General features: G+C 38.7%; 2 protein-coding genes across 3 annotated transcripts; one reads left to right on the top strand and one right to left on the bottom strand.

The window, feature by feature from the left end:
* Positions 1-4,674: 4,674 nt before the first annotated feature.
* Positions 4,675-5,790, top strand: LOC121986719 (putative CCR4-associated factor 1 homolog 8). Its single transcript, XM_042540663.1, has one exon. It carries the CDS (start codon positions 4,675-4,677, stop codon positions 5,788-5,790), a length of 1,116 nt encoding a protein of 371 aa, XP_042396597.1.
* A 379-nt stretch (positions 5,791-6,169) lies between these two features.
* Positions 6,170-9,329, bottom strand: LOC121984509. 2 transcript variants are annotated; one of them, XM_042537462.1, is made up of 5 exons: positions 8,787-9,329; positions 8,004-8,090; positions 7,857-7,919; positions 7,691-7,750; positions 6,170-6,579 (listed from the first exon to the last, which is right to left on the bottom strand). In XM_042537462.1, exons 1-5 carry the CDS (start codon positions 9,222-9,224, stop codon positions 6,448-6,450), a joined length of 780 nt encoding a protein of 259 aa, XP_042393396.1. In that variant the 5' UTR covers positions 9,225-9,329; the 3' UTR covers positions 6,170-6,447. The 2 variants fall into 2 exon arrangements, with proteins under 2 accessions (XP_042393396.1, XP_042393395.1); XM_042537461.1 differs by having other exon boundaries at positions 8,004-8,093.
* Between the last annotated feature and the right edge of the window lie 18,412 nt (positions 9,330-27,741).

Below are 27,741 nucleotides of genomic sequence, written 5' to 3' on the forward strand. Positions count from 1 at the left end.
GAAGAGCTGATCTGCCGACCCGCAGGGGATCTGACCCAATTTCTTGACTCCCGAATACCCGTGGAGTGAGAAGAATATGATATACTTGTCGGAACTCATCAAGGCTTCCTCGTCGGACCGATATCGGGGCGGGCGTTGCTCCCACTTGAATTCCGGTCGGTCCGCTCAGCTTGAGCCTTCTGTTTCTGTTGCTCCACGAGCTTAGCTGCTCTTGCCTCAATTAGAGCGTCGGGCCTCTCCTGGGGGAGCATCACGGTGTGAGGTCATCCAGCCCATCGCCCTATTCCGCTGACACAGGCGCGTTCCCACAGACGCGCCAAATCCATCGTCCAGACCAATGAGCGCCAGATCACGTGGCGCCCCTGCGACCTCGAGGTGCTCACAGACTACAACCGAGCCGGAGGAGTGTCCCCTCGGCGATGCTCAAGTCAGCGAGGAATAATAAGAAGAGTGTTTGAGATTAAGACCCAGAGTGAAAGAATGGAGGCCTTATAGACCTCTCTCAAGAGAGCTCGCGCTCAAAGCCAATCACAACCACCTTGATTTGCTCTGGTATGGGTTTGTCGAAGGGCATCCATAAGGCCATACCACCATATCAGACAACCTCTCCATGATGTGACGGAGATCCTCCATCGCACTCTGTGTCTGGCGAATCATCGAATATGCCTCGCCTTCTTTCCCATCGGCGCCGAGGCCGCTCATAATCTTTGTATCTCTCGCCCTTATCTCACCGGGAACCACCCTCTGTGCCTCACTTCGGCCAAGCGATCCCGCCATCTCCTCTCCAGGCCCGCCAAGCCCATGAGCTGGCCCATGGTTATCTTCTGCTGCTTACACCCAGCTTGGGCCATTAACCGCTTAGTCAGCCCTCCATCTGTCCTCAAGCTGGGACCCTTCAGGAAGTGGGTCCCCCATTCTTACCGCCGGATCAAGTGACATCAGTAGTACATCATGATCCCCAATTAACCAAAAAATCACAGTTGATTTCTGAACCCTTCAGCTGCTACAATGAGTCGTGACTTGTTCCTTTCACTCGTCTTATACCCACTTGGTTCAGGACATGATCTATGTATCTGCCCTCATTAGGCTGACTATGTTACACATAGTCCAAACAATACTTCCTTGAGATTTAAATTACTCGTACATGTATACAAGAGTCTCATACTCTTAACATGTGATGTTTTAACCAAAGACTTTGAGTAATAATCTTAACGAGTGATCATAAAATATATATCTCCTTACAAGATATGATGAATCCTCTATGGTCTATCCAAACACCTTCGGGTACTTCAACTTATACCCAATCATCTCAGATCTACATCTCTAAGAGATGTTTGCTTAAGATATCAAAGTATAAGTCTTCATGACCAAGATGACTTGTATACCTCAAGTTGAAGGAAACTTGCACTCGAGCTACAGTAAGAACTTCATAGACATATCCATATATGTAGAGAATCATATAAAGTCTTACAACAAATCACTCCAATGAACTAGTTATCATAACTAGCATCCATGTTTAACTCTCGATATCCCAATATCTCCAGCTATTGAGAAACAATTGTTTGGCTAAACCAAAGAGTATAACCCGTGCTAGTCTTACATAGTTGATAATGTTCGAACGTACCAATTCGACGACTAGGGAAATTGCAATACTTTCATAATTGCACATGTAGAGATAATCACAAGTTGTGATTGTTGGTGCAATATCCTTTTGGTCAAGGTTGACCTGGTTGACTAAACTTGAGTTGGCTCAAGATTGAGTCTTGATGTTTGAGTTTCGATGTTTGACAATACATGGAGATTGCAGATGCAATCGTCCATTTGGAGAGATTGTTGATATAATTCCCCTCTAGTCAAGGTTGACCAGTTAGATATGAAGAAGAGTCAAGTAGGTCAAAGGGTTGACTGGATACTTGATTGGGAAAGTTCTAACTGGAGGTTAGGCAGATGTAAAATCCTAGTGAGTGAAGCCAGGTGAAAGACTTAGTGAGTGAAGCTAGACAGTTGAAAAATCCTAGTGGATGAAGCTAGGTTAAAGTCCTGGTCAGTGAAGCCAGGCAGGTGAAAGTCCCGGTGAGTGAAGTCGGGTAGTGGAAAGACTTGATGAATGAAGTCGGGCAGTGGAAAGACCAAGTGAGTGAAGCTAAGTAGGTGAAAATCCTGGTGAGTGAAGCTAGACAGATGAAAAGTCTTAGTGAGTGAAGCTAGGCAGATGGAAAGACCTGATGAGTGAAGCCAGACACGTGGAAATCCAGGTGGGTCAAGGTTGACCGGACACCTGGTATTGAGAAGTCCAAGTAGGTCAAAGGATTGACCGGATACTTGGCACAAGGAAATTCAGATGGGTTAAGGGTGACCGGACATCTGGTGGAAGGAAGTCCAGGTGGGTAATGGAGGACCGAGCACTTGGCTCGAGACGGTAAATCTAAGTGGGTCAAGGAGGACCACACTTGGTGATCAGAAGTCCAACGAGAAGTTGGCAAAGAGAAAGTCCTGATGGGTCAAAAGTTGACAGAATAATTAGCGGTCGTAAGTCCAATAGGGAGTTGGCATGAAACTAGAAAGTTCGGACGTAGTAAACTCCGAAGGCCATAACTTTTGACTCAGATATCAGAATGAGGTGATCTCAAATGCGAAATGAAGCTCATTTCAAGCTCTATATAGTTTTCTACTTGACAATCAATTGGGGGGGGGGGGGTTCAATCGATCAGCCAATCGATTGGTTCATACGATTTTGTACAGAAACTATCTTGATCGATTGGGTAATCAATCAAAACTTCCTCAATCGATTAGGAGAGTTTCTGAGCAAACAGTAAGCTTCTGAATCGATCAGTTGATCAATTGAAACCTCCAATCGATCGATTGGGAAGTTGGAAATTACGCGATAGAGGCTGAATCGATTGGGCAATCGATTCATGCGTTTTTCAGAGAGCACAGAGGTGCTTTGAATTGATCAGTCGATCGATTCAAAGCCTCCCCAATCAATTGAGAGTCATTCAATCGATTGGGATCTGACCGTTGTGTAAGTTACAGCCGTTGGCAAGCGTCTTCTTTGTGATTTTCTCTCTAGCGCATCTCAGCAACGTCTTCTTCGTAACCGCCAAAGAACTCATTGCAAGAGATCAAAGTTATTCGATTAGAAAAAAATAGCAACAACAATGGATGTCAGATGGGTGGAGTTTGCACATGATTTTATTATTTGACTATCATGATTAACTTTCACATGGCGGTTTAGCTTTCACATGATAGTAATCTATCTTCCAATTCAGCAAAATATGCTCTCCAAATCCTCCATTATCAATACTGAATAAATGGTAATAACACGATATAGTCAATCTCAATTTTTTTTTTACTGTTTTTTTACACGTATTCCTTTTTACGTATTCCCTTTTTTTATTATTTACACGGTTTGCCATTTTTAATTTTTTTACACGCTATTCCTTTTTATTTTTTTTACACAATTTGCCTATTTTTAATTTTTACAAGTTTTCCGGTTGTTTATTTTTAAATGTATTTCCTTTTTTATTATTTACATAATTTTCTTTTTTAATTTTTTACGCGCTTTTCCTCATATTTTTTTAAACTTTTTTACACGTTTTTCTTTTTTTTTAAATGCATTTTCTATTTTATTATTTACACGATTTTCTTTTTTAATTTTTTATACACTTTTCCTCACATTTTTTTAAAAAAAATTGTTTACACGTTTTTTTTTTTTATATTATGTATTTATCTACTAGTATAATTTAGATGGGTGCAAATTGAAATATTCTTACCCATTAAAAGAGAATGATTTATAGTAGCGTTTTATATAAGTTATTAACTAAATTTATTTGGTGAAAATATTTAATTAATAATTAATTCATATTTAGCATCCACGATTAAAAAAAAAGATAGGGATAATAATTAATAGATAAACGAGGGTAACAATAATATAAAAATTGTTGCAAAAAGTGAGAAAGAGAGAAATTGAGAAAGAAATAAAATTTAAAGAGAAATAATCTATTTTAATATTAATATAATATTATTAAAACAATAAACATAAAAATATCATGTCCAAATTTTAAAATAAATTATAACAAAATAATTAATAATAAGTATAACCAATAATATTTTAATTTATCAGTGAAACCTAACTTATATTATTAAAAAAAATTAAATATTACTGTTCAAATATAACTTTAATGAACAATAAATTAAACATTACCTATTAAATAAATTTGGTAGGTAAAAAATTACATGACTAAATTTTAATTTTAGTTATAAAAAAATAAAATATTACTCATTAAAGTTGGTAAAAAATTGCAAAATTAGATTTGACAACATAAGATTGAACGATTTGCCAACTTAGCCTAGCTTCAATTTTTTGAGTTCAAATTAAATTTATTTTATTAACATTATAATTGTAGCAAAAGTGGTGGACAAATTCAAATTCAGTTATTTTTTTTTCCATTGGCTAACAATTTTTCATGTAAAAATTAAAATTGAAAAGCCAGGTCTAACATTAAAAAAATAATCTTTGAAAAAAAATTTAAGATTAGTTCCGTAATAATCTCTTAAAATTTTTTGTTATTTCTGTTAACTGATTGTTCAAATAAATAGACTCACGCAATCTTCTTCCTCCTCTACCAGAAATTCATGGATCGATGTATCAAAGCTTTCACCACAGATGTTTGGATGAGCAATGTGGTGGAGCAGTCTCTAGTAATCGAGGATCTCCTCCGTTATTTCCCTATCGTTGCCATCGATACTGAGTTTCCCGGCTTCCTCCGTGACACTTCCCGCCACGCCTCCGATGAACAACGCTATGCCGACGTGAAGCACAATGTGGACGGCACCAGCATCATTCAATTCGGCCTCGCCCTGTTCGATGCTAGCGGCAACCAGCCATGGCCGGGTTGTTGCTGGCAATTCAACTTCGCCGACTTCGACCCCGACCTCAGTGCTTCCTCGCCCAACTCCATCCGCCTCTTGCAGGAGAGCGGCCACGACCTGCATAAGAACCGCCGCAACGGCATCAAGTCGGCGCAATGCTACTCTCTTCTACGCCACAAGCTGTTCCGCGGCCACAACGCCAAATACATAACTTTCCACGGACTCTACGACGTCGCTTACCTGATGAAGGTGCTCACCGCCGGAAGACCACTCCCTGACAATCTGCCGGAGTTTCTATTCGAAGCTGGAAATATTTTCGGCGAACTGTACGACCTGAAGCACGTGGCTAGGTCTTGCCCTGGGCTCCTTGGCGGCGAGCTCGGTCTCACAAAGTTGGCCAGGTTGGTGAAACTAAAAGCAGAGGGCGTTGCGCATCAGGCCGGCTTCGACAGCATGGTGATCGGATTGGTGTTCGCCGAGATGAAGAAGAGATGGGAGATCGAGAAGGCGCAATTTGTCATGGTGCTGTACGGGGTGGAGAAAGCTTGCGTGGAGTTCAAGATCAAGGCGAGTATCGAGAGGGCACAACGACTCAGCAGTCTTCCTCCCCTGCTGCAATGGCTCCCGCCGGTCCATGGCGTCGTCAATTATCATCCTCCTGCGAACGATGCAACGATTTCTGTAGAACAGACGATCATCCCGCAGCTGCAGCTGCCGCTGCCGCAGTCGTCTTCGGTGGTCGTCAATTACAGCTCTCCTGGGTTGCTGCCGCTGCCGCAGTCGTCTTCGGTGGTCGTCAATTACAGCTCTCCTGGGTTGCTGCCGGCGAGCGCTCCTCCGTTCAACCCAGTGCAACCGGTGCAGTATTACTTTCATTCTTGGCCTTACCCAATGCAGTTCATGCACTATTTCGCCTAATCCATCCCCTTGAAGACTTTAAGTTTCGTGCTTAATTGTATATACTGGTTAAATAGTATTTATTTATTAAAATTAAAAGTAAGCATCTGACTTTCTACTAATAATCATACACCTGAAGTGGGAAAGAGTCTCGAACTATATAAATATTTTATTTCCACTAATATTGTCTATGGCCTGGTGAAGGATCAGAAAGATTACTTCGGAATTGTAAATTGCAGGTACCATACTCAAGTTTTTTAACTCCGATTATTTAAGAAATTTTCCCCTGTAATTACTTTTATGTAACAGTGTTTTCTTTTGCTTTGATGTTGTAATACTATTGTTCCTAATCGATCTGCTTCCATCAAATACTAAAATAAATATTTCGTGATCCAGCACAGAGTAGAACAAGAATTGGAGCTTTACTCCTCGAAATATATATATACATATATAATGTAGTGAAATAAAAAAGAGAAATCATTTCTGCAAATCCTAAAGGTAATAAACTCTTGGAGTTACATACTGTTAATCACTCATGAGAACCGCCTCTACGCATGGTATATTACATCAGATATATATGGTTAGCCATCCAAATATTCAGGAAGACCACCTTCTATTGATCATAACATCCTATATATTCCAATTAATCAATAGGCTTGACCAAGTTAATTTGGGAACTCAGCAATCAGTTGGCAGATCATTAAGATCTGGAAGTTCGATGAAATCCTTCCTCCCGGGAGCAACAAGCTGCTGGACAGCTTTAATAGTGTGGTGATTATTAACAGGTGGCTCGGGTAACTTCCGGAGCGACTGCAAAGATGAAGCAGCAAATCAAAATTCAGGCAAAGCTCAAAATATAAGCAGCTTAAAATTGGTATGAAAAGAATCAGCTCAGTAGGCCAATAGCACGCTGCCTATCACCTTTAACAAGGCAAGGTTTGAGAGCAAGAAGAAGAGACCTTTCCATCACAGGAGTCTCATATAGTGATTACAATACATTTAATCACGTACCAAAACACTCCTTTGCAGTCAGTTAGTTAACCTGGTATTTTCTATGGGGGAGAATAGAGCTCCATTTTCATAAAATTCTTCGTTTGCCTCGGTGGAGAACAAATGGAGAAAAATCCAAATTCCTCTTCCTGGCGCATTTTTCCTCGAAACTCGTCCTCCTAAAACTAGACATACATCCTACTTCCCCTTTGGAGTTCGAGAGAAATCTCAGATTTCCCATTCATCTGTTGCTTGGAAGGGCTCAAGAGCAGCCAGCAAGGTTGCCATGGTCGATCTTCAAGGGTCTCCATATCCGTGAGGGAAAACAGAGCCTTATAGAGTCTATAGATAGCAACACACACCAACCATTAACAAAGAACCGCAGTCCAAACTAGACATGAGAAACAGATATGGGAAAATGTTGACTTCTCATGATAGTAGACAGCTGAAGATTTAGCTACACATGTTTAGGTTCAATACCATAAACTGGAATTCACTACGAATTGGCCTATAGCTATATGGCATGCCACTGGGAGAATTCTACAGCACAAAAAACATCTATAGATTAGATCCTTTCCTATATGTTTCATTAATATCTTTCCACGTTTTTCACTTGGGTAACGGGTGGTCCATCTAAAATGCCATGGTGGTCCAGTGCTGGTCAGTGGTCAGTAGAAGAATTTCTCGGATACTGCTGGGAAACCGACCCCTGCCAAACCGCAGCAGCCTACCACTAGTCATTCAGGATGGGGAAGTATACGCGGTTTCAGAAGCTTTAAGGGTTGGATGAGCAAGAAGACTGCACATCCCTATTCTTTAAGGTATTAACTTTTTTAGTTCAGGATTAGGAAAAACAAACAAAGCGACTACTAATTGATCGGCTTCTTGGCAAAGACGGGGATGTAAGAAAGGCATGGGCTTTGGTGGTCACCTTTAGTTTGCCGTTCTCCGCCCTCAGCTGCTCCAAAGACCTGCGCCATATTTCCATCTCCTACATCGTTTAAGACGAAAAGGAATGCGATAAGAAACCTTTAACGGTGGAGGAGGAGGAGGATTCGAGAACCATAAAAGAATAGACATAGAGAAAAAGAAGCCACCTCGACAAGTTTCGCCTTCTCTTCCAGCAGCGACGTTTGCACGGCCTGCAGCTCTACTTTCGTCTGCTTGCCAAGCCAAAGACAGATTTACATTCAACTAATTCACTAGAAGAGGAACAACGCCGACTGAGGCATTTGGGTCCTTACCATTTTTTTCTGCGATGGCAGTCGGATGAAGCAAGAAACCGTCGGTTCTCGCGGGTTCGTCGCCGCCACCGCCGCCGCCGCCACTACCTGCTGCAAAACACCGACAACGTAAAACAGCGAGCCGTTGAATCTGGTGGCCTTGACGGGAGATGCCCCATAAAGCACGAGGATGAGAGACACGTTGCAACTTTGACCGCGACAAAGGCAAAAGGATGGACATAAATAATAAAAAGAATCTGTTTGCGATCGCTTTGACGGGGCAGATGCATGCTTCCAATCACAAGAGAGGTATGAACAAAAGTAAACAGATGGACAAGCGAGAATTTATTGTTTTTTTTTTTTTTTTTGGGTTGTTGTTGTTCTTATTCTCATATCTATCTCACTGAGAAGGTCTTCTTCTAAACGGCGCCTTGATTCGCCGCAAACCATCAAACCAACGAAGAAGACGAAAAGGAAGCTCGAGCATTTTTTTTTTGTGGTAAACCAAAACGATTCTCCAAACAGCAAGTACGATCCTTTACGGGAAAACATTAGGATCAAACTCCAATTCCAACTGTTGTTTTGTCTAAAAGAAATACATTAATCGCAACGTCAATTTCCCAAGAAAAATACAGATATTTGAGGAAAGAAGTAAAATGTAACGGATTAAATTTTGATATAGAAAGGGAAGAAAAGATGTACAGTCATACGACGTCATCGGAGACGATTCAGGCGCAAGGGTATTCTCGTCAAACCACGAAAAAAAATTGGCAACGGATGCGCGAGAAGGGAAGGCCTTGTTACCTCGTTGCGGCGTTCCTCTGGCCCGGCGATCGAAACGCCGGCGGATCGCCCGGTCTTCGCCCCCTCCTCGCCGCCGCTCGCCGACGCGCTGCTGTAGCCCTCGAGAGGCGACTGCGGACTCGCCCTCCTCTTCTTCTCTTTCCTATTCGTCTCCTCCGCCTCCGCCTCCGCAGTCGCCGCCGAAATCTTCCTTTCCTCTTCCTCCTCTTCCTGCGTTAGCGGAAAGACTCGGGGGATCTGCAGCCGCGACCGCTTCCTCCGTGTCCCCCACTCCAAAGAACACACGGAGGGCGGCGCAGAGGTAGATGGCCTCTCATCGCCGTCCGCCTCCGGGCACCACAGTCGGAAGCTGATTAGGACGGCCGCCACGAGATCAGGATTGTGGTAGGCCTGGCGAGCCCACTCGTCGTCGTCTCCGGAGGCTTCGGTGGTGGCCATGGGGACCAGGCAAGGAACCGTCGCCAACCCTAGAGAGGATGCGAAGCGTGAGACAGAGAGAGAGAAGCAGCGGAGGTGGTGTCGTTGGATGGGGGAAGAGAGATAAAGGATGAATACGTGTTATTTAAAATATATAAATATGTGCGTGGAATAAAGGGAAGGGTATGATGGTAATTATACGAATAGGGACCAAAGGCTTATATCGGGTTGGTTGAAGTCGACCTACCCCGTGAAAAAAAAGAAGTGATGACGTGGCGTGCTCGGCAAATGAACCGGTCGGACGCAATTAAACCAAAACGAACCGATTTATGGCACGCCGACTCAATTGCGACCGGCTTATGCTATGGCGCTTAGCGATCCGAGTTGATGTGATATACCTTACTGGTCTCCATCGCCGAGAGAAAAATATTACACGGTTTAAAGACCTGCTCTATTCGACAATTTATAATTCATTTACTACATCACTCTTAAATAAACCTATTAAATCATCCTTTTAAGGCGGGGCGCTTTACCACCATGAGTATAAATGGTACATTACTATAATTCTTCACTAATTCTCAAATAAAATTGTCACTTATCTAGATAATGATAAGAATTTTAAAATCCCTATTTAGGATAGTGCAATAATATAGAATCATTAAGAAAATGATTCAACGATCCAACCCATGATCTTATCCGAGATCTGCAACTAATATACAAAATGAACAGAAGTGGAAATATAAAGATATAAACGATAAATACGTACTTGAATTTAGAGACGTCCTCATCTCATCGTCGCTGGAAGAACCTAAAGATCAAAGCTTGAATTAGCTGCAGGGAGTGATTTTCCACGAGTGCAAGGGTAATTGCTCCGTAATCTCAATCCGATAAAGAAAATGTGATAGCCGTGAGAATTGGGGGCGGATCTTCTAGATCAGAAATTTTCTTGGTTCCCCCTGGACCACATACCTCATGTAAAATAGGGTCCTCATGTGCAAATCATGTGCACACGCTAGCGCCCAAAAGTCCTAGCCTCGCGAACTCTCCTCCCTCCAGCGTCGAAGCGGCGCCTCCCTTCCTCCAGCGCCCCCTACGACCTCCCGCGACCTCCCTCCCGCTCCCTCCCTCTAGCGCTCCCCTCCCGCGACCTCGAGCGACCTCCAGCATCACGGCGACCTCCCTCTAGCGCCGCCTCCAGCCAGCATCGCCGACCTCCAGCGTCCGCGATGACCTCCAGCATCGCAGTGACCTCCCTCCTGCGACCTCCAGCGACCTCCCTCCCGCTGCCTCCAACAACCTCCTTCCAGCGACCTCCAGCGACTTCCCTCACCTCTAGCCGCCTCTCTCCCTGGATTAGGTAATAGTGGTTGAAAATTTGATTTTGTATATACAATTTGCAAACCTGAATGTGCGGCTGCTCGATTTCCACAATTGGTAGTTACTAGTGATTTTCAACTTTGCACCAAATAGTTTCCAAGCTTATTAATGTGCTATTTTTTGAGTTGCTATTTTTTTAGAAGTTCCCAAGCTTAGTGATTCACTGTAATGGAGTCTACTAGCTGAAAATTTTATTTAAAATTATTTTTTTCATGCATTAGACTTTATATGGTTCACTAGTTACTCTTTGTTTATCTAGCTGAAGGATTTCTACTATTATATTTGTGTTTGAGTGTTACTGGTCATACAATAATTTTTTGTCGCTGTTTTTTTAGACCTATATTCGTTGTGTTTTTTTTTTCCCGCTAGATCAAAGTAATTATCATGGAGGGTGAATCTATGAGTTGTCGTCATTTGAACTTTGAAGAAAATGAAGCTAGTAGGGAAGGTGACTTTAATGTTATTGATAAAGGTAATAAGATTCATATTAGAAATGTATGGAGTTTCAATATATCGAATTTTACTTTTTATACATTTTCTTTGTTTGTTTGATTTTATAGGCTTAAACATTGAAACATATTTGGATATACCACAATTGGGGTTGGAATTTGATACAGAAGAAGATGCATATCAATTTTATTTGACATATGCTAAAAAAGTTGGATTTGGCGTAAGGAGAGGTAAAATCTACAATGATAAATCGGGTAAATTACTTGATAGAGTTTTTTTATTGTTGTGCCTAAGGTAAAAGAGGAAAAGACAAACGAGATCTTTATGTCAAAGCAAGTCATGATGAAACTAGGTTTGGTTGTGAGGCTAAAATGAAGATTAGTAATCAGAAAAAAGCAAGTTTACTGTAGTGCAATTTGTTAAAGAGCATAATCATTATCTCTCAAGCCCAAACAAAACTCAGCTCTATAGAAGTCATAGAAATATATTTTTTTTTACAGCAAAACAGATTGAGATTGTAAGTGATGTGGGAACCCCCCCAAAAGCATCTCATGATCTTATGGTGAGACAAGTAGGTGGGAGGGAAAATTTATGATTTATTCCTAAGGATTACAAAAACTACTTGCGATCCAAAAGAACAATAAATATGAGAGTTGGGGATACAGGGGTGTATTGGAGTATTTGCAGCAAATGCAGTTTGATGATCCTAATTTTTTTTATGCTATTCAAGTTGATGAAGATGATTTGATTACTAATATTTTTTGGTCCGATGCTAAGATGAGAGCTGATTATACTACTTTTGTTGGAGTGTATACTGAAAGCCTAAGCTTTGTAAACATTCATTATGAATAAAGAATCACATTTGGTCTAATTATCTACATTTGTTTGTAGTTGTTCATTTAATTTATATTGTAGATAACATAGTATGTGGTGTCACATACAGAAGATGATGTTATCAGTACCTTATAAATTATAAACAGTAGCTCACGACCAGAATGGAAAGGAACAAACCATTAGAAAGTCGTAGTGTAATTAGGTATTAGTTTATCTTGACTATATAATTACACTAGTACACTCAGAGTGTATTGAGTAGGACCATTTGAGGTCGTTCCTTTTATACTGACTTTATAAAGGAACAAAGACCTCAGTTATTATGGAAGTGTGTGCTCTTAATCCTAATATAATAACAAGCACATATGTTTGATATTTATTTCTTTAATTTATCAATGAGTGAGATTTAGTTCGATGAATCAATAAACTCGATAAATTGGGAAATGATATCACTCATAGTGTGTGTTGTTGATTATAGAAGGAAACTGTGTCCTAGTGATACTAGGTTGATAATGTCCTCAAGAGGAGCTCATAAAGATTGTCATGTTAAACCCTGCAGGTGGACTTAGTCCGACATAATAAGGTTGAGTGGTACTACTCTTGGACTTAGATATTAATTAAATGAGTTAACTCACTTAATTAGTGGACATTCGATATCTTAAACACGGAGACTAACACACTCATAATAAGAAGGAGCCCAAAATATAATTTGGGATTGGTGCGGTAGTTCAATGATAGTTCTCATTGAATGAATTATCATTGATAAAATTGTGTTGTTAATAACATGGGATGCTTAATTTTATCGGAGACCAAAACCAATTCCTCCTCTCGGTCCCTATCATAGCCTCTTATTTATAGAGTACTATACCCCACCTTCTATACCTATAAGTAGAACTAGGCAAAGGTATAAAATTGGGTGGCCGACCCTAGCTTGAACCCAAGCTAGTAGGGCCGGCCATAAAATTAAAAAAGAAATTTAATTTTAATGTTTATTATTATGTGGAAGATTTAATTTAAAGAGAATTAAAATTAAAATATCTCTCTTGTAAAAGATTTACAAAAGATTAAAGAAAGAGATTAGATCTTTCCTTATTTGTAGATTGGAGAGATGTTTTATTTTCTTTAAAATTATTCACATGTTAATAAAATTAAAATTATAGATATTTCCTTTTATTAACCATGAAGAGATTTTAAAGAGAAATTTTAATTTTTAAAATTTCCGGAAACAAATAAGGAAAGTTTTAATTGTTGATTAAAACTTGTCCAATTTGCTTCCTATTGATTTGGCCGGCCATCATTGTTTAATTGGGAAATATTATTTTATTTTTCTCAATTAAATCATGTCAAGGAAATTAAGGAAAATTTATTGTAATTAAATTTCCTAATTTACCTAGGCCAAGGAATATAAAAGAAGGGGTGAGGGTGCCTTCACAAGACAATTATTCCTCTCCCTCTTTTGTTCCTTGGTGTGGGCCATCATCTCCTTCTCTTCCTCTTGTGGTGGCCGAACCTCTCCCTCTCCCTTGGAGTTCTTGTGGTGGCGGATACTACTCGGAGAAGAAGAAGAAGAAGGAGAGAAAGCTAGCATCTCTTGGAGCTTGGTTAGTATTTTGGTTTTCTCCTTGGTGAAGCTTTTCTTTGTGGCCGAACCTTGCTTGGAGGAGAAGAAGGTGGTTGGTGGTTTCTCATCTTGGAAGATCGTTGCCCACACAACGTCCGAGGTTAGAAGAGGAATACGGTAGAAGATCAAGAGGTTTTTCTACAAGGTATAACTAGTAATTTCTATTTCCGCATCATGCTAGTTATTTATGGAAATAATACCAAATACAAGAGGCTTACGTTCTAGTATTTCGAATATTTTTCGAAGTTGTGTTCTTTTGTTTCTTTCTTTTCCTTGTGATTTGATTGTTCTCTTTGGTTAACCTAAAGTTATTTTAGGAAATTAAATATTAGCTTTCTATTAAAGGTTTTGTCTAGTCGGTGGTGGTTGCTCCCATATCCAAGAAGGCCATGTGCCTCGCCACGTCAGTACTGGGAACCTTTTATGGAAATTAATATTTAATGGAATTAATAACTTAAGGAGACTTGGGTCGAACGTGTTAAGTTCCGCAGGAGATCCAAGTCAAAACCTAAAAGAACAAATAGATTAAGTTTTGGATCAAACGTGTTAAGTTTCGCAGGAGATCCAAAATTTAATTTAAAAGAACACATGGTAGCTAGGAAAAGGTTCAGATCTTTGTACAAAATTTTTGTACAGTGGAACCTATAGGCTTTCCGAGTAGCAACCAACAACTTTTGGAGATGTTGTTTGCTTTGACACAACCTACAGAAAAAATAATGAAGGTCGGCCAATTGCGTTGTTTGTGGGCGTAAATCATCATAAACAATCGATACTTTTGGGTGCTGCTTTATTATATGATGAAACTAGTTTGACTTTTGAGTGGTTGTTTAATACATTAACTAAAGCTATGAGTGAGAAAAAACTAACTACTATTCTTACAGATCAAGATGCAGCAATGGCAAAGGCATTAGCTTCTAGATGGCCTGAAACACATCATCGTTTATGCATTTGGCACATTTATCAAAATGTCGCCATACATTTGAGTGGAGTTTTTTTTCTCGGTTTAGAAACTTTGCTAAAGATTTTGCCTCGTGTGTATATGATTTTGATGAAGAGGAAGATTTTATTTCAGCATGGAACATGATGTTGGCTAAGTATGCACTTGAAGACAATGATTAGTTGAGGCGCATGTACAACAAAAAGGAAAAATGAGCTTTAGTATATGGACGACAAATGTTTTGTGCTGATATGACTACAACCCAAAGAGTTGAGAGTATGAATAGTATTGTGAAAAAATATGTCACTTATAAACACAAGTTTTTAAACTTCTTCAATCACTTCCAAAGACTCCTTGATGATCGTCGATATGAGGAATTAAAAGTTGATTTCAGATCAAGTACAACTGTTCCATATTTAATGTTTCTAATTGAGATTTTAAAGCATGCTAGTGAAATTTATACTCCTGAGGTATACAAGTGTTTTCAACAAGAGTGGTGCTTATCTCATGATTCTAGTCTTGAAATTTGTGAGAATGTTGATACATTTACAAAATATAAAGTTACTCCTCACAAGAAGAGAAACCATCATATAGTTACACTTGATAAGAAGTCTGAAAATATTGAGTATAGTTGCAGAAAATATGAATTTGCTAGAATTTAGTGTTCTCATATTCTGAAAATATTTATGTAGAATAATATCAAGAAGATTCCAAGTCAGTATGTACTGAAAAGGTGGACAAGAAAGGCAAAAATTGGATATTTTGGAGTTAATGATTTAATGGCCAACAATGCTAGTTTGGATCCAAAAGTACTTCAAAACATGGGATACAAAGATTTGTGTGGGTTGAATGTTCAGTTGGTTACCAAGGCAGCAGGAAGAGATGACACTTATAAGGTTGTTAAAGATGTTATGTTGAGCTTGTGTAAGATGGTGGATGATAAGTTACAAGTTAATGGATCTAATATCCTACAATTAAAAGTGAGCCAAGAATCTTGGGAATTTGATTATGATGAAGGGAACTCTACTGGAGTGAAAGGAATTAAAACCAAGAAGAAAACAGTCTCAAGTAAAAGGTTGAAAGGTGGGTTAGAGAAGACTTCAAGGAAAAGAAAAGCATCGAGTAAAACAAATCAAGCTTCAACTATTGTAATGGTTTCTACTCCATAACTTCCAAATTTTTATTTATTTGGTATTATTTATTGTTAAATTTGAACAACTTAAATCAGTCTTTTTTTTGTATACAGTTTATATTCGGATGACATTCGGCTGGATTTGTCCACTTCTGAGAAGCTACAGTTTAATTTACGCAGCTGACAAATTCCTTGTGGCTGGTTTTGCCATTTTTTTTGTTTTGAGCTGCTTGGTTGGACAAACAACTTGCAAAATTTTGCTTATCAAGTTATAGAATTTAGCCTCAAAATGTAAAGATTTGTTTTGTTGACCGATTTAAAGTTATAGAAGCGGCTTATCAAGTTATGTTTAACATTTTTTTTTGTTTTGAGCTGACCGATTTAAAGTTGGCATATAAATTATCAAGTTACAGAATTTATCCTCAAAATGTAAAGATTTATCGTATTGGAACCTACCTTTGCCGATCTTAATTCGATCATCTTGACATTTTAAGCGACAACCTTAGAAGAGACGATAATGTTTGTAATTAAACAAAGTGAATTATCTGCAATGCTTATACCTTTCTACATAGATATAATCGATGAAGAAAAGATATAAGGTTATTTAAACATTGATGCAAAAAAGAACAAACTGCAGCACAATAGTCACATCGACTTTTGCATCCAATTGATACACCATCACAGATGACATAATGAGCTATTGGATGGCATCAAAATTTCACAAAAGAGAATAATTACAATTGACAACAATTCAAGTTTTAGGATGCAGATTTGTGATTTAGCAATCGAGCATAAGCAAAAAAAATATGGATTAACAAACCCAGTCTTAAAATTCCATTCTCATCTTTTTCATCTCAACCTGCAAAAGAGGAGCATTGACCACTCAAACATTTGATCGTTCTGATTGATATTAGTATATTACAGCAAAAGACAACACGGTTCGACTTTTACCACTCATCACTTTGTATGTTATGATCATTGGAAGGAGAAAAACTATATGCACAATTAAAATTTAGAGAAAGAGCTTGAATTCTCTAAAAAGGAGTAACTAAAGAAGAGTTTTATTAGATAAGATTCCAACAAAGACACTAAAGAAATTAATTGATTGAAAAGATTCCAAGAAAGAGCATACTTATCTACGCTAACTGTTATAGACTAGCACTGACCCAATAGACAATTACAGACTTGCCTTTAAGAAATCAACATGTTTACAAAACCAAATAGATAATAGAAGAACAATGAGAATTAACTAGGAATACATTAGCAATAACCATTAGCCAACTGTTATAATTTTAGGATGCCATAAACTTTAGTCATTCCATGAAGTCAATGCCATTAATATAATGTCACAAGCGTCATATAAGCGTCACACCATTTAGAATTACATCACAATATCAAATTACATCGAAAAATAAGTTACATCAACCACATACTTATCATCACAATCCAAGTACATACAACTACAAAGATAACAACTCTAAATTTCCTATTCAATGAACATATTTCATCACTCAATTGCATTATTACATGATTGTTGTTCCCATCATCTAGAACATTCTTGTATTCAACTTGTTAGAGTGTATACTAAAAGCCTAGCTTTTGTAAATATTTATTTTTGAAATAAAAGAATCACATTGGTCAATATCTACATTTATTTGTTAAATATAATTGTTCAATTAATTTATATAGTAGATAACATGGTGTGTGGTCGTAAGATCATGTTGTCGCTCTTTATAAATTATAAAAGCTTTTTCGCGACTAAGATGGAAAGGAACAAACCATTAGAATAGTCGTAGTGTAATTAAGTATTAGTTTATCTTGACTAATAAATTACACTGGTACACTCTAAGTGTATTGAGTAGGACCATTTTAGGTAAGTTTTTTTTGTACTGACTAAATAAAAGAACTAGATCTTAGTTATTATGGAAGTGTGTGCTCTTAATCCTAATATAAAAATAAGCACATATATTTAGTATTTATTTCTTTAACTTATCAAAGGGCGAGATTTAGCTCGATAAATCAATAGGCCCAATAAATTGGGAAATGATATTATTTATAGTGTGTGTTATTGTTTATAGAAGGAATCTGTGTCCTAGTTATATAGGTTGAGAATGCCCCCAAGAGGAGCTCATAAGGATTGCCATTTTAAACCCTGCAGGTGGACTTAGTCCGACATGACAATAAGGTTGAGTGATACTACTCTTGGACTCAGATATTAATTAAGTGAGTTGTCAGTAACTTACTTAATTAGTGGACATTCGTTATCTTAAACACAGGGAGACTAACACACTCATAATAAGAAGGAGCCCATAATGTAATTTGGGATTGGTGCGGTAGTACGATAATAACTCTCTAGTGGAATGAGTTATTATCGATGAACTTGAGTTGTGTGTTCGGGGCGAACACGGGATACTCAAGCTCATCGGAAGGCCAAAACCAATTTCTCCTTTAGGTCCCTGTCGTAACCTCATTAAAGCCTTAAGTCTATCCAAAGAAAGGCCTATCTTAGTGTCCAAGAAGAGGACTGGTCCATTGCTTGGTGACCAAGCAATGACCGATCACATTATCCTCTTAAGGGGCTGGCCCCTTGCTTGGTACCCAAGCAAGAGGGGGTCGGCCACATTAATTCAAACAAGGAGGGGTGTTTTGAATTTTTAAAATCTTCTCTTTGTAGAAAACTACAAGTTTTAAAAGAGAGATTTTAAATTAAAAAACCTTCTTTATTTGAATTAGGCCACATGTTTTAAAAGAAAGTTTAAAAGTTTTAAAACTTTCCTTTTTTAACCATCCTCATGGTTTAGAAAAAAAAGGAATTTAAATTTTCTATCACAATATTTTCTATCAGGTTTTAAATAAGTAAGAAGAAATTAAACTTTTTAACTTAACTAGGAAATTAGAAGAGAGCTTGTAAAATTTTATAAGGGTTTATAAAATTTTATAAAAAAATTATTTTTCCTTTTCCTTGATGAGGTGGTTGGCCACCTTGCTTGGTGCCCAAACAAGGGGCCGACCAATCAAAATTAAAACTATGAGGAAAGAGGAAAGAAAAGGAAAAATTAAAAGGGAAAAGGAAAACTATGAGGAAGATTTTAATTTTTGTAAAAAGTCTTTCCTTATTTGCCTTGGGCAAGTAATATAAAAGAAGGGGTGAGGAGGCCTCATGATAGAACAATTCTTATTCTCTTGCTTGGAGATCTTGGTGTGGCCGGCCCCTCTCTCCCTCTCCTTTCCCTTGCTCTCTTTTCCTTGGTGGTGTTGGTGGCCGGATATTAGAGGAGGAAGAAGAAAGCTCTTTGGGTGGTGTTCATCTTGGAGGATCGTCGCCCACACGACATCCAAGGCGAGGCGAGGAATACGGCAGAAGATCTCGAGGTCATTACCATACAAAGAGAAGGTATAATTAGCAATTATTTTCCGCATCATGCTAGTTATTTCTCTTTGTAAGAATTCCAAACATAAGAGGCATTAGATCTAGTTTTTCGAATTTATTTTTCGAGTTTGTGTTTTCTTTATTTTTCGAATTTATGATTCGATTATTTTTTTTGGTTAAACCTAGAGTTATTTAAGGAAATTAAATATTAGCTTTCCTTAAAAGGCTTTGTCTAGGCGGTGGTGGTTGCTCCCATATCTAAGAAGGTCATGTGCCTCGCCATGTAGTTCTGGAAGTTAATTTTAAAAATTAATATTTAATGAAATTAATAACATAGGTGGATTTGGATCAATAATGTTAAGTTCTGCTTGCGATCCAAATCTAAACCATCAAGAACAGATAAATTAAATTTGGAATCAATGATGTTAAGTTCCGTTTACGATTCCTAATTTAACTTCTAAAGAACACAATAGGTTATTTAAGGAAAGGTTCGACACTTGTGCAAAATTTTTGTACAGTGGAACCGATACGATTTTCCTAGGACTAACCAACAATTGGTATTAGAGCTAGGGTTTGCCTCTGTGTGTTTTGGTTTTCAAATTAATTATGCACATGCCATACATAATCTAGGCAGGATAATAGTAGGATGTGCTAACTTTATTGTTGCATGCTCCAACTATTATGCCATTTAGATATTGTGTGTGATTGGACCCTTTGACATGTCAAGGGCATTATTTTGTGTGCATGATTGTATGTATCAAATACAACAGGAGCTGTATTATTTTTAGAATTTTATTTTTGTTCGATCTAGAATACATGTACATTCCTTATGGAATATAGGATCGATATATGTAAAATTCTATATTTGTCGCGGATCGTATCTTTGTGAGGCGTGGTGCTTTTGGAGGACCAGAGACGCAGCGAAATAAGAAGCAAGATAGATGTGACAACTCAACCCGATGACGGTGGCTAAAGATGGCAGCAGCTAGGTTTGGAGCATACTGAAGACAGTTATGGAAAAGGTCATAATAGTTGGAAAATTAATTTCTAAATTTATTGTTTTTATTTACTGTGATGTTTATATGCATGTGATGTATGCTAGCATAGGTTAAAATCCTTAATTTTAAATAACTAAGTGGGAGAGGGATTTTAATAAATTCCACGGTCTCCATTACTGGTTTGTAAGTGATGCAACAAGCTTGCATGTTGGCTTTGAGTGCCTTCCTCTACAACGGATGGGTTTGTTGCGGATCACTAGATCAAACTTCCTTTATGGATGGTTATAGGAAATTATTTAGGAGCGTGTGATCTTCTCCAACTGAAGGGGCACAATCCTATTTAATGGACTAAGTATCAAGTAATGGTATACACTTAGGACCCCATTGGAGTCACTGCTATTGTTTTATGTGACCAAAGGAAAACCAACTATTAATTTTATTTGTCATAAAGTTAGGATGACAAGATAATAAAATTAATGGGTTACTCCCTCCTCTTACAAATGTTGAATTTGTATACGTCCACACTAACGTGGCATGCAATATTCACGGTGTTTTGAGGTATTAGTAAATTTAAATAGTATTGTTTGAGGAATCAATATTATTCTAAATTTAGAGTCTTGACCAAAATTTATTTTGTGATTCTTAGGATGACTTTCAACCCACTGGCCATTATTCGAAAAGAAACTGAGAGTTATAAGTTTGTACTGACCGAGGCTTGCCCTGATGCACCTAACTGTGACTCTACCCTAGAGGAGATTGAGTATCATAAGAAATGGGTAAAAGCAGATGAGATGATGCGGTGTTACATTTTGGCTTCAATGCCAAATGTATTGCAACATCAACATCAAATTTACCAACGACTTATGATATAATGAACAATCTCAAAGAACTCTTTGGGCACCAGAGTCGGACTACTAGGCAAGAGGTAATGAGAAAGTTAATGACAGCCACCATATCTGAGGGGACACCCGTAAGGGATCATATACTCAAAATGATGGCTTATCTGAATGAAATATAAGTCCTTGGAGGAGAAATCGATGGGGAAACCCAGGTCGATATAATTCTCCAAACGCTACTCAGAAGTTTTGAGTAGTTCCGCCTGAACTATAACATGAACAAAAGAGAGTATACATTGGTGGAACTTCTGACAGAACTACAGGCAGCAGAAGGTATATTTCGTCACAGTTCTCAGATTCACTATGCTGAAAATGGTTCTACTTCTAAGTCAAAAGGCAAGAAGAAGAAGAAACAGGTCTTTTTAGCAAAGAGAGTGAATAAACCTCAGGGTACAAGACAAAAAGTTGGAATGAAGAAGCCGAAGGGCAAGTGCTTTATCTGTAAGCAGTCAGGACATTGGAAGGTGGACTGTCCTCGTAGGAATCAGAACAATAAAGGTATATCTCATACTCTAGTAGTTGAAACATGTTTAGCGGTGTTATCTACCAGCACCTGGTGTGTAGATACGGGAGCCACTGATCATGTCTGCAAATCTTTGCAGGGGTTCCAGGAAACCCGATGACTATTTGAAGGAGAGATAACTGTCTACATGGGCAATGCTACTAAGGTGGCGGCTGTTGCAGTGGGAGACGTCTACTTATCTTTTGATAGGAATAGAAGTTTGATTTTAAGAAATTATTTTTATGTACCCATTTTTAGAAAGAATTTAATTTCAGTTTCTAAACTGTATTTGGATGGATATTCTGTTTCCTTTAGTAACAATGTGGTTATAAAGAGAAATAAGGTGATTATCTATTCTAGTGCATTGGTTGGTAATTTATATACTTTAAATCTAATTTCTCCCATAAAGAAAAATATGGAAATTAATAACACATCTTCTAACTCTAATAAGAGAACATTCGGAAATGAACCAAACGTATCTTTGACATCTAAGGCTTGGTCATATTAACTTAAGTAGGATTCAAAGGCTCATATCCGATGGACTCTTGGGTTCATTAGAGTTGGAAAACTTTCCAACCTGTGAATCTTGCTTGGAAGGTAAAATGACCAAGAGACCTTTTAAGGCCAAGGGGTATAGAGCCAAAGATGCGTTAGAATTGGTTCATTCTGATTTGTGTGGTCCTATGTTTATCCAGGCAAGAGGTGGTTATGAATACTTCATCTCCTTTATAGATGATTATTCAAGATATGGATACATTTACTTGATGCGCCACAAATCTGAATGCTTTGATAAGTTCAAAGAATATAAGGCTGATGTGGAGAAACGTCTTGGTAAAAGTATCAAGACACTACGGTCTGACCGTGGTGGCGAATACCTCTTTGGAGAGTTTAGGAATTACTTATCAGAAGTCAAGATTCAATCCCAATTGTCTGTACCTGGTACACCCCAACAGAATGGTGTGGCAGAACGAAGGAATAATACTCTTATGGAAATGGTTAGATCGATAATGAGTTATTCAGAATTACCAAATTTGTTTTGTACATTCTGAATATGGTACATTCTAAAACAGTTCCTTCTACTCCCATGGAATTATGGAATGGGCATAAGCCTAGTCTGAATCATATCCGGATATGGGGTAGTCCAGCACATGTGCTGAAGGGGATACTGACAAGTTGGAATCACGTACAGAAGTTTGTCTGTTTGTGGGATATCCTAAGAGAACGAAAGGTGGTTTGTTTTATAATCCAAAAAATCAGAAGATCATTGTTAGCACCAATGCTCATTTTTTAGAAGAAAATTATGTAATGAACCATAAGCCCATGAGCGAAATTGTTCTAGAAGAAATAAGAGAGGACACGTCTACTTTAGTACCAACAATACAAGATGAAGTACCACAAGAAACTACAACACGTGTCACACATGATACACAACCAGAAACAGTGTCTCGTCGTAGTGGGAGGGTTGTAAGGCAACCTGAGAGATTCATGTTTTTGGAAGAGTCTTTGGACTTGATCCCGGGTAAACATGAACCTGATCCCCGAACATATGACGAAACACTCCAAGATATAGATGCAGTATCTTGGCAAAAGGCAATGAATTCTGAAATAGAATCTACGTATTCTAATAAGGTCTGAGAGCTTGTAGAACCACCAGATGGTGTAAAAGCCGTTGGATGCAAATGGATCTACAAAAGGAAAAGAGAGATAGACGGGAAGGTAGAAACCTTCAAAGCAAGGCTTGTTGCGAAAGGATATACTTAGAAAGAGGGAATCGATTATGAGGAGGCTTTTTCGCCGGTAGCTATGCTAAAGTCTATCCGGATACTCTTATCCATTGTTGCTCATATGGATTATGAGATTTGGCAAATGGATGTCAAGACAACATTCCTTAATGGAAGTCTTGAAGAAAACATCCATATGAAGTAACCAGAAGGGTTCATTGAAAAAGGCAAAGAGCATCTAATGTGCAAGCTCAATCGGTCCATTTATGGATTGAAGCAAACTTCAAGATCTTGGAACATCCAATTTAATGAAGTAATCCAGTCATATAGATTTATTTACTGTCCGGATGAGTCTTGTGTATACAAGAAGTGTAACAGAAACGTGGTGGTATTTCTTGTACTATACGTAGATGATATTTTGTTAATTGACAACAATGTTAAGGTATTATCGGACGTAAGGGTATGGTTATCCAAACAATTTGATATGAAGGACTTAGGAGAATGTGCACACATTCTTGGGATCAAAGTTATAAGGGATCGCAAGAAAAGAATATTGTGTCTATCTCAAGCTTTATATATAGATACAATCCTTGCTCGTTTTAGCATTTAGAACTCCAAGAAAGGTTTCTTACCTTTTAGGTATGGAGTAGCTTTATCTAAAGAGATGTCTCCGAAGACATCAAAGGAGATAGAAGACATGAAGGCAGTTTCTTATGCTTGGGTTGTGGGAAGCCTAATGTATGCAATGCTGTGTATAAGACCTGATATCTGTTTTGCCGTGGGCATGGTTAGCAGATATCAGAGTAATCCTGGACAAGGACATTGGACTGCTGTAAAGCATATATTGAAGTACCTGAGAAGGACTAGAGATTATATGCTAGTTTATCAAGCAGACAATTTGCTCCCTGTGGGTTACACGGATTCAGACTTCCAATCAGATAGGGACAATAGTAAGTGACTCAACCATGGAAGCTGAGTATGTGGCAGCCTCTGAGGCAGCCAAAGAAGCTGTATGGCTCAGGAACTTCCTAATGGACTTAGATGTGATTCCTAGTTTGCCCAAAATCATCACAATTTATTGTGATAATAGCAGTGCAGTTGCAAACTTGAAGGAACCATGAGCCCATAAGGCAAGTAAACATATAGAGCACAAATACCACCTGATACGAGACATCGTTAAGCGAGGAGAAGTTGTCGTCGCCAAGATTACATCAGCAGATAACCTGGAAGATCCTTTTACTAAGGCTCTTCCGTCGAAAGCTTTTGATCGGCATGTGGAGGGGATGGGAATCAGATGTATGGCAACAGATATGGCAGCTTATTCTTTTAGTATAAGTGGGAGATTGTTAGAGTGTATACTAAAAGCCTAGCTTTTGTAAACATTTATTTTTGAAATAAAAGAATCACATTGGTCAATATCTACATTTATTTGTTAAATAAAATTGTTCAATTAATTTATATAGTAGATAACATGATGTGTGGTGTCACACTCAGAAGATCATGTTGTTGGTTCTTTATAAATTATAAACAATTGCTCGTAACTAAGATGGAAAGGAACAAACCATTATAAACAGTTTCTCACACTCAGAAGATCATGACTTAATTCCTTGTTAAGTCATGATGTAACTGAGATATCTCTCGGACTTGACTCTGAATAGACATTTATGGGGTTGAGATTGAGTATGTATCACCTCAAAGTACTGCACGTTTCTTTATTGTCCAAGATTAAATTCTCAGGCCGGGCAGCCTTGATCAGGATGTCATCCACATCCACCTTAATGTTCCTCCTGATTTGATTTTGAAGATCTAACACATAAGCGGTTGATAAGTGGCCCCTTCATTCTTTAAGTTGAACAGCATGACAATATAGTAAAAGGGGGTATCCGTCTCCTTCGAGAGGAGACTAGTGATACATTGGATAAGGGTATCACATTGTTAAGAAGAAGTAAATAGTCTTATTGAGGCGGTGGCCAAATTCAATAGAAGGTCCAGGCTGCCCTGGCTCCATGACTTTCCTTGGATCCATGCTGTTCCCGACGCTCCATATTATTCTTGACTCGAGATGTCTATGAAACTAAGAAGACATTCTATCGTTGTACCATTATCCCAAGGCTACACACCTCTAATTTAATAGTACATCATCATGCATCATGCTATCATATTTGTACTTATAATGTTGCAAACTATCGATATATCCCAAATGGTTAGATAAACATGATATTTTTTTTTAAATTTATTTTTAGTTAGCACCAGGTATCCTACTTACACCGATTAATCCTATGGTGATAGGCCCGATCTCATGGAAGTTTTCCACCAATCATAGCTTATCAATCCAGCATTCTTAGGTCAACCTCCTATTAAGAAAAATTTATCCGTTAATTCACCGAAGCTAGGACTTAATCCTTAGATGCCTGAGAAATTGAAAAGACACTTTACGACTGCATCATTGCCTCGGAGCTCAAATAGACATGATGTTGCATGTGAGCTAAGGGCACCGATTAGATAGATAGAATGTTGCATGTGAGCTAAAGGTATTTAGGGGATGCCCAATTGGAAAAAGGGTGGCAGACTTATTACAATGGGATAAGAGATCAATTTCTGGTGGGTGCATTCTCTTGAAAAAAAACCCTCCAACCCCTAGTCAACTTAGCGATCGACTATAAGCTGACTCCGTGATTTACCTCCCTTCACATAACTTGGAGGCAAATTATGAGGGGTGCATGGGGTGAGCATACGTAATAACCTTTATTGCTACAATAAGGCCATCTAGGGGTGTCAATTAAGGTAGATAGGGTGAGTAATGGTTGAGTCAAAATAAGAATATTATAAAAAATCTTAATCCAATCCTGAACTCAACCCTAAAACCCAAAATTCGAACTCGCCCAGATATCCCGACCAACCAGAATAAAAAATCTTTTTTTATTTATTTCGCTATAATTGTTCACTTTGATCTTAATATTTCATCATTGTTATATTGGCGCAATCAACCTCCAGGATTTTGATGTCTGATAATATGCTTAATGGAGTTTGGTTAAGGTTGATTTAGTCAAGTGAGAAGTCTAGTTAAGTCAAGGTTGACCAAATGACTAGAAAATGATAAATAATATATCGAGTAAAGGTAGATGGAGAAAATCTTAGTAAGTGAAGCTAGTGTAAGTACCCCAGGTTGGTTTTGATGTGATCAACCAAGTCAAGTTAGGTCTTATTTTGTTTTGATCCTTATGTCTAAGTGTACAGGAACTTAGAAACACGAAAGTCAATTGGAAGATGCAGCGGATGAAAAGGATGACACGGAAAGCGAGTCGACGGGCTCGATGCATACGAGAGCGAGAAGTTACTGAAGAGTACATCGGTGGAGTAAGAAGGATACGTATGATACTTTCGAGAGACGAGGAGCCAGAGTGGAAGACTGTTCTAGGAGAAGGTCAGTGTTAGGTGTTGGAGCAATCTGGGTACCCTAGGTTTTGATGTTAGGACAAAGGTTTAAGTTAGATTTATTGTTGTATTTGATATGCATTGTGAGTGTGAAGGATACAGGTACAATAAGGAAAGTCTAAGGGTGATCTTGACAAAGGAGGAAAGTCCAAGGATGAGTCTTGGCGGTGTAAGTCCAAATATGTAGTCTTGGCAACGTAAGTCCAAGTGTGACTTGACAATGGATGAAGTCCCGGAAGCGCGACCTCTTGGCAAAGGAAGATCCGACAATAATGACAAGGCCGATGGAAGCTCCAGAAGACAAGACGTGAAGGATGGGGAAGCATCCGAGGGATGCAAGGCTGATGGAGGAGGCTAGAAGGCTAGGTCTAGGTTGGTCGGGAGAGGACGAGTGCTAAGTGAATGTACTCGGGGGTTAAATCCAAGGATTAGGATTTTACTGTAACGTTACTGTAGCAATGCTGTAGCATTACTATAGTGGTACTGTAGCAGTCGACTGGTGTTTTCATTAGTCAACTGGTGCGGTCGACCGGATTATCGACGGGGAGCGAACAGAATGCTTTTGTTCGTTCGATTAGTATGGAGCAGTCGATTGATGGAAGTATCAGTCGACTGGTATGGAGCCGTTGGATTGTAACGGTCGAATCTCCACACAGGACAGTCGACTGGTAAGCGGGGTTTTCCAACTTGTGGCCTATATAACCAAGCATTGGAAGTTTGGTTAAGACTGGTGAAAATAGAGGTGGTTAATCCCTATTAGAGTTTCCAAGGTATTCTTGAGTGATCAAGAGCTTGTGTGAGTTTGTGGTGAGGTTTCTCCACCCACAAGGAGCTATTCGAGCTAGCCGGAGGTTTTTCGGGGAGCCATCCACCGAAGGATCAGGATCATCCATCTTACGAACAGCCGTGGAGTAGGAGTATGTGATCTTTGAACCATGTTACATAAAGGTATTAGAGGTTTGATTGTCTTGGTTATTGCCTCTAGGTTTAGCTTTGTATTTGTTAGATTTGTTTTATATTTCTGTTGTGCACTAACAAAAGTAAGAAGTGATGATTTGGGTGAGACGCTATTCACCCCCCCCCCCCCCCCCCCGGTCTAGCAAATGTCAAGGTCCCAACAAGTGGTATCAGAGTGGGTCGCTCTTCTTTGGACTAATTGATGAGGGAGTAAAGCGCTAGAGGAAGATGGAGTTCTAAGGTCCGCTTGGATGGGATATCCGGATCCCACCTCCATATGACCGAGAAAACTTCAGGTATTGGTGGTCACG

The sequence above is a fragment of the Zingiber officinale genome, chromosome 5B (assembly GCF_018446385.1).
Source record: "Zingiber officinale cultivar Zhangliang chromosome 5B, Zo_v1.1, whole genome shotgun sequence".
Lineage (NCBI taxonomy): Eukaryota > Viridiplantae > Streptophyta > Magnoliopsida > Zingiberales > Zingiberaceae > Zingiber > Zingiber officinale.